The sequence below is a fragment of the Scophthalmus maximus genome, chromosome 1 (assembly GCF_022379125.1).
Source record: "Scophthalmus maximus strain ysfricsl-2021 chromosome 1, ASM2237912v1, whole genome shotgun sequence".
In the NCBI taxonomy this organism is placed as follows: Eukaryota; Metazoa; Chordata; class Actinopteri; order Pleuronectiformes; family Scophthalmidae; genus Scophthalmus; species Scophthalmus maximus.
Genome location: NC_061515.1, coordinates 6572877 through 6585143, shown reverse-complemented (window position 1 = coordinate 6585143; position 12267 = coordinate 6572877). Strand labels below are relative to the sequence as shown.

General features: G+C 44.0%; 1 protein-coding gene across 2 annotated transcripts; it reads left to right on the top strand.

The window, feature by feature from the left end:
* Window positions 1–5649: 5649 nt before the first annotated feature.
* On the top strand, window positions 5650–12267 carry LOC118287299 (eomesodermin). 2 transcript variants are annotated; one of them, XM_035612403.2, is made up of 8 exons: window positions 5650–6092; window positions 6866–7343; window positions 8442–9116; window positions 9454–9608; window positions 9897–10018; window positions 10291–10449; window positions 10729–10790; window positions 10989–12267. In XM_035612403.2, the coding sequence occupies exons 3-8, from the start codon at window positions 8602–8604 to the stop codon at window positions 11773–11775; spliced, it is 1800 nt and encodes a 599-aa protein (XP_035468296.1). In that variant the 5' UTR covers window positions 5650–6092; window positions 6866–7343; window positions 8442–8601; the 3' UTR covers window positions 11776–12267. The 2 variants fall into 2 exon arrangements, with proteins under 2 accessions (XP_035468296.1, XP_035468370.1); XM_035612477.2 differs by having other exon boundaries at window positions 6866–9116.

The following is a 12267-nucleotide window of genomic DNA, read 5'->3' as shown; positions in this document are numbered from 1 at the left end:
AAAGCAACTGTTTCTGTCATTTCTTATAAAATGTAAATACAATATATACTATATATATATATATATATATATATATATATATATATATATATATATTATGCCAGTAACGTTGCCAACTGTATGAAATATGTTTCCTTCTTCATATTGTCTTTCCATTTTCTCCTGGATAACTCACTCAAGTGAGTACACATGCATGTACATGGAAATACACTCATGTAGCCTACACATACACACACACACACACACACACACACACACACACACACACACACACACACACACACACACACACACACACACACACGCGCGCACACACACACGCGCGCACGCGCACACGCACACACACACACACGGAGCGAGGAAGCAGCCTCTCAATTATCAACCTCTCCTCGCTGCTCTCAACACCTCATGTTTCTCTGCTGATGACTGGATTAAAGCTCCGATCAAGATGCACTTAACCCATAAACAGCAGTTCCCATGCACATACCATCAAAAAGCCAATTAAAGCAGACTGGGACTTCAATTAAGCCTGACAAAGGCCAGACAATGTCGGGAGGTTTGTGGGTTCGAGGGGAACCAGGGCCATTGTCACTTTAGCTTCTGCCAAGAGCAAACAAAAGAAAACATACCAAAAATAGAATTATGAGACTGAGAACAAAGAACAAAAAAAAAATAACAAGAATTTTTATTTACAAGAATGAAGAGGGTCAAGGAGTGATAGTACGCCATTTAAAAAAGGATAATGGATGTTCGTATTGACTCAAAAATCATAGATTTGGATTCCACAAGAAGAAAATGAACAGGGGCAAACACAAATCCAGGGAAATGCAAAGCATCTAGAAATCATCCAGATATAATTAAGTCTGTTTAGCTACTTCGTTTTTATGTTGTTTATTTTTTGTCATGGATGAAGAAGGGATTCTGTCATGGAGACTGTTGCCTTCCAAGCAGTTATCAATTCAGAGGGGCATTCCTACTTCCAAACTTCTAAACAAAGCAGATTAATTATATCTCAGGCTTATACCTCTGAACCATAAAGAGCTTACAAATTACCTTGGGGGAAGTGATTACAACCATGGAAAACAATAAATCAATCAATGGATCTAATGAAGCCTGCACCTCCGTCGCTGGCATTTCATTCTCATTCGTAGTCATCTGTGGAATAACAATGGGAAAGAAGGGGATCGTAGTTAAATTGTTAATCATAATGTGATACCACAGTCAGCAGATTCCCCATATGAGAAAAACATGCTCCGGGTCCTATCTGCTTGGAGAGGGGACATAATGCAGAAAATATACTTTCCACCCCAGTGGACAAAGAGATTTTCTCCGAAGCAATACGAGGAATGGCTTTCTTCTGCGAGAGAATTGGTAGTGATTGATATACTTGGATTTTGATACTGAAATAAATTCATTCTGTTAGAATATCATAGAGGGGGGCAGATGACCTACTATACTATATACAGTAGTTTCTTAATTACAGTATATAATGTGATGTTCATTTGAAACCTGTTGGAATTTCTCTGAAGCTGCCGTGTGTGAGTCAAAATACGTTCACACCAACAATAACATGTCCGGAACATTCTGTGGCGTCTGGGTAGAGCAGCAGGAGACAGGACATGACATTACAGTAATTTAGCTGACGCTTGTGTCCAAAGCGACTTACAATAAGCGCAATCAACCATGAAGATATTACCCATAAAAAGGACAACTCGTGACTGACAGTTGAGGGGGCGCAGTTCAACTGTTGTTTTGTAATTAAAAGTGACGATCGCAGAAGGTAAAATCGGCTTCGGGAAAATCACCGAACAAGTTCTTAACAAAGTCACCGAAGAACTGTCCTAGTGTTTAACCACGTGATGAGTCTCAGCTTTGAAGGCATAGTTCAGTGATTTTGAAGTGGGGTTGTATGAGTTAGTTATGCATAGTCAGTGTGTTACCTCATGGAGACGGTGATCAGCGATGTCATTTAACGGAGTCTGGAGGAGAAATGGAAGTAGCGTAAGTCTGAGTCGCATTGCTGCAGAGCGGACCACTTTTAAATGCTTACCTAAAAAAAAAATTGCCGTTCAATTGTACGCTACAGGATGTATATTTCCCCCCCCCCCCCACTGCTTCAGTTTTTCCCCAGACACCCGTTAAGTTTGCACTTTTTTTTCAAGCGTACTTCGGCCATGTATTACTGTGCCAACTCGCCGCTCTGAGTCAAACGGCTGATTTGCGGATCGACACTCCGCCGGCGGCGCATCACCATCTCCATAAGGTAACATGCTAACTATGCATAAGTAACTCACAGAACCCCACTTGAAAATGACTGAACTATCCCTTTAATGCAGGAGGAGATCACGAGCTCGATCGGGAACAGGTGTGCAGCAGCCCAGCGCGGGGAACTCAGGGAGACCACGCCCACTTTATGTTCGCGGCGCTCCGGCATTCGCCTGTACACAGGCTGTGGCTGCCGAGGGCTCGTGCTGGACTCATTTATTGCCGAACCACATATTCAACACGTCGAGTTACACACACAGGCAGAGCGTCCGCTCAATCCACTTCCTTTTTCTGACCTGTCAACGTAAGAGGGTCCTGCAATATACTGAACACTTTCTGTTTTGACGTCCGTCGAGAAGGTGACAAACAATTCGTTTCGCGCGTATTTTCCCCGCGTCACTTCTCGCGAGATTTCGTGCTTTGGAGACGTTTCTCCTGGTGAAGGACCCCCCCCCCCCGCCGATGAGTCACGTGTGTGAACAGCACACGACCGAAAGCCTCAGGATTACAAGACAGCACGTCGTGTGGTGTGAACGGTACAGCGATCGGACGACGTCCAGGGACATGGTGCCGTCTGAACAGGTGAGTCTTCAGTCTGCGACAGAAACATGGAAGGGGTTTCTGCTGTACTGAGATCAGTGGGGAGCTCGTTCCACCATCGCAGAGCGCAGTCGACGGGCTGGGGTGTAAAGTTTGACAATGTTCTGGATGTAGAAAGGGCCTGAGCCAGGGCTGTAACCATTATTTTCATTATCCATTAATCTGTCGAAATTAGTTGTTTGGTTCATTTAATGTCATAAAATGGTGAAAAATATCGATCGTGTTTCCCAAACCTCAAGATGATGTTTTTTGGTTTTTTTCCACACACCAAAGATATTTAGTTAACTGTCATATAGGAGCAAAGAAACCAGAAAATATTCACATTTAAGAAGCAAAAACTACCTGATCATCAAAATATTTGCTGATTTAATTTAGTTATCGATTAATAGATTTCATAGATGTGTTAATTTCACTTGTGACTTGAAAGCATCTCTGTCTTAGAAGATCGACTTGCTTTTATCAAGGCAACATCTCATGACTGACCTGAGATGAAATTTGTGAGTTGGGTTTTTTTTGGGGGGGGGGGGCTGCTGACACTGGCAGATTGGTCGGCAGGATTTGTTAACAGTACAGATTGGGTGATAATGAGGAAGTTGCTCTAAACGGGCCTTAATTGGCTTTGGCCTTAGACTTCTTCAACTTCCTGTCAGATAAGTGATTTTGGGAGTCGTGGCTCTTGGCTGAGGAAAAGCTTCTGGGAAGATGAGTCTCTCGTGTGAAGTTGTGATCGGGGTGAGCAGACGAGGGAGGGCTCGGACACTCGTCAGTGAAACGGTACTCTCTCTTGTCGCGAGCACAGGCAGTAATAGATGAGAAATTAGAAGGCACCAATCTGGTTCTTCATTTAAATACATTTCAAAACTAAAAGGAGCTGAAAGCAACTTACAAATGCCTACATTTTTACTTTTTATTTTTTTTAACTGGTCGTTTTATTTGTCCACAGTAATTACATTACCATAGTGCTCCTCTCTCAGCCAGATCTTTTTCTGCAAAAGACATCCGTAATCTTAATGGGACTAACTGGTTAAGGTTAAATAAATAGCAGTTCATCTGCCTGCTGTATTTGTAGAGAGATATTCAGAGAGATAGCCTTCCAGTATAAAGTCATGCAAACGGGATCTCATTAGCAAATGCAAATGAGAAAACACCAAATCTTCGCAGAATGGCAGAAGTGTATCTCCACGGGATAGCTGGAACATGACAGCTCACCAACCGCCCCCACGCTGAGCACCAAATGTGATGGTCCGCTCCTGCTGCTGCTCTTAACAGGATGTAGGAGCAAACCATAAATGTGAGCGTAGGGGGGGGAAGATGGCGGAAGAGGTCACTCGAGGCCTACGCCTTCTGGCATTTGATGCTCCGCTGTGAAAACTCTCCCTGGTGAATACTTGTTTGTGAAATATGTATTCCAGTGTTTATCCCTGGATGAAATTTGCCACCAATGGCCGGCAAATCATCTATTTAAGGAGACTTCTTTCTATGTACAGCGAGCAGACATGCTACGATTTATACATTTTTCAAGTAGAAGTTTGAGTTTTTTAAGTTTTGATCTGGCAATAAAAGCTTGTGACAAATGAAGTCTGTTCTTTATGCAGTGGCAGCTAACGACAATGACCAGTTGTGAACATTCTAATTGCAAATGTTCACGCGTTGGCTGAAATTACATCACATAAGTGGTTAACATATTTCTGCCTGTATACGATCTGCGATCGCAGCTGACCAGCGACGAGTGCCGAAAGTGAGATAACATTCGAACAAAGTGATAATTAATTTGGTTTGTGTATCTGTGGGTTGCTGAGGAGGTATTTCCCAGGAAGTGAGAAAGGCAAACCTTCGGAGCCAATCAGAACTCTCCTCCGAGGACGTGTCTGCCGTGACATCACAAGCTGTGGCGGGCATAGTTCCTGGCATGGCGTCAGACCAACAGACCTTCTGCTGCCGGCGGGGTGGCAGTGGCCTGGGGCAGGGGGCGACGGTGGCCAGGTCACCAGCTTTTTCCTGCCTGGTATGAGCGCTGCGGGGAGAGGTGACCGGCAGGATGGCACGATGTCAGACGCAGCCCTTTAGATGTGTCAAAAAGCAGGCACAGCTAGGGGAAGCTGCTCATCGAGTGTGAGGAGAGAGGGCCACTCTCTCAGGCTGCCCAAAAAAAAACCACATGACAGCCAAACAGAAGTGATTCAAAATCCATGTGTTTCTGATAATGGGAAAAAAAAATATACATATATATGTGTTTTTGTCATGAAGAGAGCTGCAGCATATAGTCAACAACCAGTTGTGCCAGCCTGTGTGTGTTTGAAGTGAAGAGCAGGGTAGAAGACAGACAAGGCAAATTCTGAAAAGTACATTTCAAAGATGCTCTCCACACATGTTTTAATTATATAACATTATATAAAATGCTCTGCTTTGAGTAATAATTTGTTTGGGACATTTTACATTTTGGGGTTCAATTATCTCTGTATGTTTCTTATCTTATCAGTGTGGGTTCACTGGAGGCCTCGTGTTTCCTCTTCACACTTGTGTAAGTTGCGTCTTTTGGGCCGTGCCTGGCTCCGCACTTGTGAAGGTGCAGATTTATATTTGCATCTCGTGTCATTGAGTGTGCACTCGTGGGAAAAATAGAAGCTGGTATAGAAACTGCAACTGCAACTTGTCAGGACTCCACAGATTCTCACTTCTGACTCATTGGTTTTACCACCAGAGCACGTGACCATATGTGTCTGTGTGTCAGATGGGTAGTCTGCTAAATAAAGAAAGCAAAAGCTCGAGGGAGAGTGAGAAAGTTTCACTCTATGGGAATACATCAATTTAGGGCCACTTTGCACCAAAATCTGTATATTCTTACTCTATTCCCATGACTTCCTGAAGTACTCAAAACACTCAATTAGTTCACCAGCCCAATCAGCAGGAGTGTATTAGCTTTAGACTGTTTGCCGTTCAAACAGTTTACCCAACTACTTGATTTGTCCTGTTTGATGTGCGCTGTGTTTATTTCAGAGGCGGCGGCCGGCCTCTCTAATCCTCTCACCGTCTTTTCTCATGTAAACCTGTTCTTCCCGAGCAGAGCAGCAGCTGCAGCTGAGCATCTGGTCTGGTCTTGGGAGGGCAGCGGGTCTTCAAGCCGTTGAAAGGTGTGCCATTAACACAGCGACGACGACGACGCAGCAGCAGCAGCAGCATCGTCTTACAGTCTGGAACTGGTCTCCTTTGAACTGGAGCAGTTGAAGGTAACGAGGACGAAACTGCCTGATATTGGCCCCCTTTGAGAGCTCAAATCATCCGTGAAGTCCTTTGCACTCGTGTGATCGACCCCACTGTATATTCCGGCAACAAATGATCAGCGTTGAAGTATTTGGGTGGTGAGTTCCGGGGTCAACTTGTTTACAAAATGCCATTTGTCTCTCTCTATCTTATTGTCATTGTAGATACAGATGGGAAAACATCCCTTTACTTCATAGAGTCTTTCCCTCTCAATGCCTTGGCTACTCCAACTATAGTTGCTTTCCACTCTTCAGCCCCATTATTACTGGTCTAAGGAATCATATTGATTTGATATAGCCTTTGAGCTAAAGACTGTATAATGCAGCAGTGTGTCCGTCGGGAAAATGAAATGTGTGAAGCTGTTGGGGCGACAAGATGGATGAAGTTGAGATAAGTGTATTTATCGAATTTCTATGTGATGTCTTTTGTTATTGTCAGTTAGGCACATTCACGTTAGCAGTTCTTATTTCACAATCTTTTAACAACATGTTAGTGTAAAAAGCTTGAAATGGACTCATGAGATAATTTATGTGGGATTTTTTTGATATATTGATCGTAATATTATGACTTCTGATTGGGGTTTTTTCATGGTTCATAGACGAGCTCCAGCTCTCTACAAAGTCTTTGTATACAGGTAAATGAAAATGACCCATATATATATATATATATATATATATATATATATAAGAATATATGAGGCACAGTGAGGTCACCGTGCACAAACTCACTGTTCCCTTAGAGACACGCACTCGGAGCCCTGATGGGAATGTTACACCGGTGATGACTTTGTGAGGGATGATGGGATGAAAAACAGTTCACGGATGGATTGGTACGCGCCGCCTCGCCCTTACACACACACACACACACACACACACACACACACCTTTGGCTGTGATGCCGAGGATCCCCTGCCCCCTCCCCTGGAGATCAGAGGGAAGTCTGTTAATAGGCTGCTATCGGTGCGTCATGGCCACAAGGAGAGCGCGCACCTCTTCTCTCCGATCAGTCCTCCTCCTCCTCCTCCTCCTCCTCCACATGGCCGGGGTTTCATCTCGCAGCCTGCTGCCTCCTCGAACCGCAGACACAACATGATGCCATGTGTTGGTATGGAGGCTGTTGACGTTGCGCAAGTTTTTTAGTTAGAATATTTTGTGCGTGTACGTGTGTTCAACTTCATTTGCAGCCTCAGCAACAACAGCAGGAGGAAGAATCATTTGGTAAGTTTGTTTGTATTCCTTTTTAAAAAAAATAAATGTATATTGGATGCTTTAATTTGACTAGGGAAGTTTTGATTAACACTTCTTCTTTCCGATTTTTTTTTTATCAAAGTTGTTTTCAAATCAAAACATTATTGGCCCTAAATTTGATTATGGAGTTATTTTTTCCTTTCTTTTATTTGTGCAGATCTATTTGTGTGTCTCGATCGCGTCGTTTCGATCTCGTCTGCTCGTTGTCATTTCTCCCACTGCGACTGTCTGGTCCACGAAACATCACAGGTTTCGTCAAACGGAAAAATAATTGGCCATTTCCCCCCTTTTCGCGTCGGGCATCCCGTCGGGACTCGGGGCCGCATCAGATGTGAATGAACGCAAAATTCATTAACTCTGAATAATAATGCAGGATTAACAGCACTACTGGGGATGTAATCAGGCCTATGCGTTAGTTCACGTGCGTTTAAAAAAAAATAGATAAAAAGATGTAAATAGGAAAAAAATTGCACAATTGACTATAGCTTTTGCTTTAACCGACGAAATAACCCATTATATATAAAATATCCCACACATTTCAAGAATCGGAGATGAGCTCGAGTTTTGGGTTTTACGCAGCAAAATTGAAGCGAAAAATGTTTGTTTTACTGCAAGTTTGACTCATTAGGAACTTGTCATGCAGTTGCATGCAGCTACAAATTCCGCATGGTTATGTTTGAACTCTTGGCCAGCATCACGTTGGCCTCTCCTGGCAATTTTTTTTAAATCTAAAAAGGGCAAGACGTATGAAAAATAGATGAAGAGAATAAGAAGGAAAAAAAGAAAGGGAGAAGATGACTTATTTTCAGTTACATTAAAGCCACTGGTTATAGAATAAAACAAATAAGACTAAAATTCAACATTTCAAGTTTGGTGTGAGACACTTCACAGCCCACAAACATTTCCGGCCTCGATGTGACGGTCTCTTCCAACTATAACCTGGAGTGTTTACGCGTGACCGGGTTGGCACCTCATCGGACCCTCCGGGTGTCCGTCACAGTAGCCCATGATGACTCTGCGTGTGCATCCTTGACCGCAGTCCTGAACCCCGATGTGTATCTGTCTCAGGGGTCCAGACGTGCGTGGCTGCAGGCCGAACAAACACCTGGAATCACGTTAGATCCAGTGACTCCTGAGGAGGGGGGGTGGGGGCGGGGGAGAAACCCCTGGAGCGGATTGGTGCCAACTGGGATCAACGACCTGTGAGCGGAGGAGGAGAGAAGCAGCCATGCTCGGCGGTGGCGAGGGAGAGAGCAGCACCTTCTCCTCCCCGAAGGAAGCAGCGGATGAGAGGCGCAAGTCTCCAGCCGCGGATGTGGACGGTCCGGCGCGCAGCAGGTACCCGGAGCACGGGGCGGCTGCTGGGCGCTACTACGTCCCGCCGACGGCTTCCAAAGAAAGCCCGGAGACGGCCAACCCCTGCTCCTTTATCCCCTACGCCCCCGGTGGCGCGGTGTATAGCCCGCCGGGCGCAGGCAGGTACCCCTCGTCTCTCCACCTGGGCTCCGTGGGGTTCGCGCCCTCCGCGGCCGGCGGCCGCAGCCACTTCGGCTCGGCGTACCAGCTGGCGCAGAGCCCCGGCTGCATCTACCCGCCGTACGGCGGCCCGGGCTCCGCTCTCGGCGGCATGACGCTACCCGCCGCCGGCCCCGGGATGAGGGCCCAGGTCTACCTGTGCAACCGGCCGCTGTGGCTCAAGTTCCACCGGCACCAGACGGAGATGATCATCACCAAGCAGGGCAGGTGAGACAGAACCCCCTCTGTTTTTAAACAACTTTCATGGGACTAGAAGTATGTTCTTTTCATTCCATGTCTGACGTAGTTGATTTATCATAATGATTTCTCATAATTTATCATAATGAACGAACTTTCATTGGATATAAAGTATGTTTTTTCGTTCCATGTCTGACGTAGTTGATTTATCATAATGATTTCTCATAATTTATCATAATGAACGAACTTTCATTGGATATAAGTATGTTTTTTCGTTCCATGTCTGACGTAGTTGATTTATCATAATGCAGGGTAAATCGAAGTAAAACAAAAAAATGCCACTTCTGTCTGGTGATTTTATTTGCAGACGGATGTTCCCGTTCCTCAGCTTCAACATGGCGGGTCTCAGCCTGACGGCGCACTACAACGTGTTCGTGGAGGTGGTGCTGGCCGATCCCAACCACTGGAGGTTTCAGGGTGGCAAGTGGGTCACCTGCGGGAAGGCGGACAACAGCAGCCAGGGTGAGAGATTCGTGTTGCCTGTTTTTTTTAAGCGAGACATTTAGCCCCGAGAAAAATCATATGATAAGCCTAAATTTATGATTTGCAATTTGCAAAAAATAAATAAATGTTCGCTTATTTTCACTTCATAAGCATCTGTGTCTTGAAAGATTCAGTAGGTGAACCCCTTTTCTTGAATTTTATATATATATATATATATACAGTATATATAAAAAGGTTAAGTATCCAAACAATACTTGGAGCTGGCTACTGTTGTTTGATTTTGGAAAATGTATTTCTGTATTTCAGGAAACAAAATGTATGTCCACCCAGAGTCTCCAAACACAGGGGCCCACTGGATGAGACAAGAAATCTCCTTCAGCAAACTGAAACTCACCAACAACAAAGGAACCAGTCACAATACTTCACAGGTAAGAAATAAAGCAACGCCCTGGGATTTAAATAAACCCCCATCAATGTGTAAAACCATGAGTAAAATAAAATATTGGATTTTTACCTATACCGGTGAACTCCATGTTCAGAAATTAATTTGCACAATTTTAGGAGGAGCAATGAGGGATATGATGATTTTGAAACATCTTAATTTCAATAAACATAAAAATAGATAACGGAGTAATTTATTTATTTTAATAATTGAATGATTGACCTGTTTTTTTTAATTTTCTTTCCATGATGCATGTAGATGATTGTCATGCAGTCTCTGCATAAGTATCAGCCCAGGCTGCACATCGTGGAGGTGACGGAGGACGGGGTGGAGGACATCAACAGTGACGTTAAAACGCAGAGCTTCACCTTCCCAGAGACGCAGTTCATTGCCGTCACTGCTTATCAGAATACTGATGTAAGAACCACCCCCCCACACACACACACTCTTTTCTTCTATGATATTATTTTTTATTATTGTTTTCTAATTATTAAATGCCTGTTACATATTGTTTTGTCCCATTTGTAATTTCTATTCATTGGAATTCATTCACTGGACATGGGCAACAATAAATGTTAATTTCCATAGGTTGACATCCATGTTGTTAATATAGACGTGTACCGTCATGGTACTATTTTATTCTGTCTGTATATTCACATAACTCATAACTGTATGTCCTGCGTTGCTTTCTTTCAGATCACACAGCTGAAAATTGATCACAACCCCTTTGCCAAAGGATTTAGAGACAATTATGATTCGTGAGTATTTGTCATATGTTGCTCATGCGTTATAAAAAGAGAATCAATATTTTCAAAAAATACAGAAATACATCAAACTATGTGTTATTGCATCAGCTGTCTTACCATGTTGTTAATGACTTTCTAAATTGAACAACTTCTGTCTTTTCGTACAACTCGCTGTAAAACAAGTTTTTAACTTTATTAAATTTTTTTTAGGATGTACACGGCTCCAGAGAATGACCGCTTCACCCCATCTCCAACCGACTCTCCACGTGCCCACCAGATTGTCCCCGGTGCCCGCTACACCATGCAGCCCCTCTTCCAGGACCAGTTTGTCAACAACCTTCCCCAGAATCGCTTCTACAACAGTGAGAGAACAGTACCGCAGACCAACAGCCTCCTCTCACCTCACACTGAAGACGGCGCTTCGCAGAGGTGGTTCGTCACCTCCATGCAGCAAGGAGGAAACGGCACTAGCACCAGCAACAAGCTCGATCTGACACCTTATGAGGGTGAATACTCGAGTTCCCTGCTCCCTTACGGCATCAAATCCCTGTCCATGCAAACGTCCCACGCTCTCAGCTACTACCCGGACTCTCCGTTCAACACCGTGTCTGCGGGGTGGGGGTCCAGAGCGGCGTACCAGAGAAAGGTCACGCCGAGCCTGCCTTGGTCTCCCAGACCCAGTCCCACCCCTGGTTTCCCAGAAGACTTAGACAAAGTTAAACCGCAGATAGAGGAGGAGGTGAGTGACGGGGGCGGAGTCATCTCCTCGTGGACAGACGCGCAGCCGTCAGCTCTTTCCCTTGACAAGGCTGATTCTTATTCCATGGCCTGCAAACGAAGGCGCTTGTCTCTTAACGTTCCAAGCACAGAGGACTCACCTGCTGACATTAAATGTGAGGATTTGGCCTCGGCTGCCTCCAACAGTAGCCCCTATGGCAAGGAGCCCCCTTCATCCAAAGCCATGGCAGCTTACTATTCCTTTTACACAAACCCTTGAATGTTTGGTCTCTAAAAAGTAGGGCCTCATGTTGTCATTTTGGTTGTTCTTCATCTGCCACCATGAATGGTAGATTTTGTCCTTATTTGGTGACACAGGAAGTATTAATTACTCATTTAAGTGATGACATTAAAAATCATGAGACGTGAGTGGCACAAAAACCATTGCTACCTTCATATGTGGGCTTATTCTGTCTCTTATTCTATCTTTTTTCCTGGGCTCTATAGTTTTTATTTCACCACATTTGTGTAAATCTGTATTTGCAATTTTGAAGGTGCCAAAACAATTGTTTAAGTGTTTTTTTAAAATGTTTTTGTTGCATACATTACTGTATTTGGCTTTACACTGATATTTTGTGTTTACAGATTATTTATTAAAGGCCTGTTGATATGAATTTTGTTCACTCTCAAATGTGAGAATACTATGCTCTATATATACTTTCATTGCAATGTTCAGATATTTGATGATAAAAGGCGTATGTGCTCTCTGGCA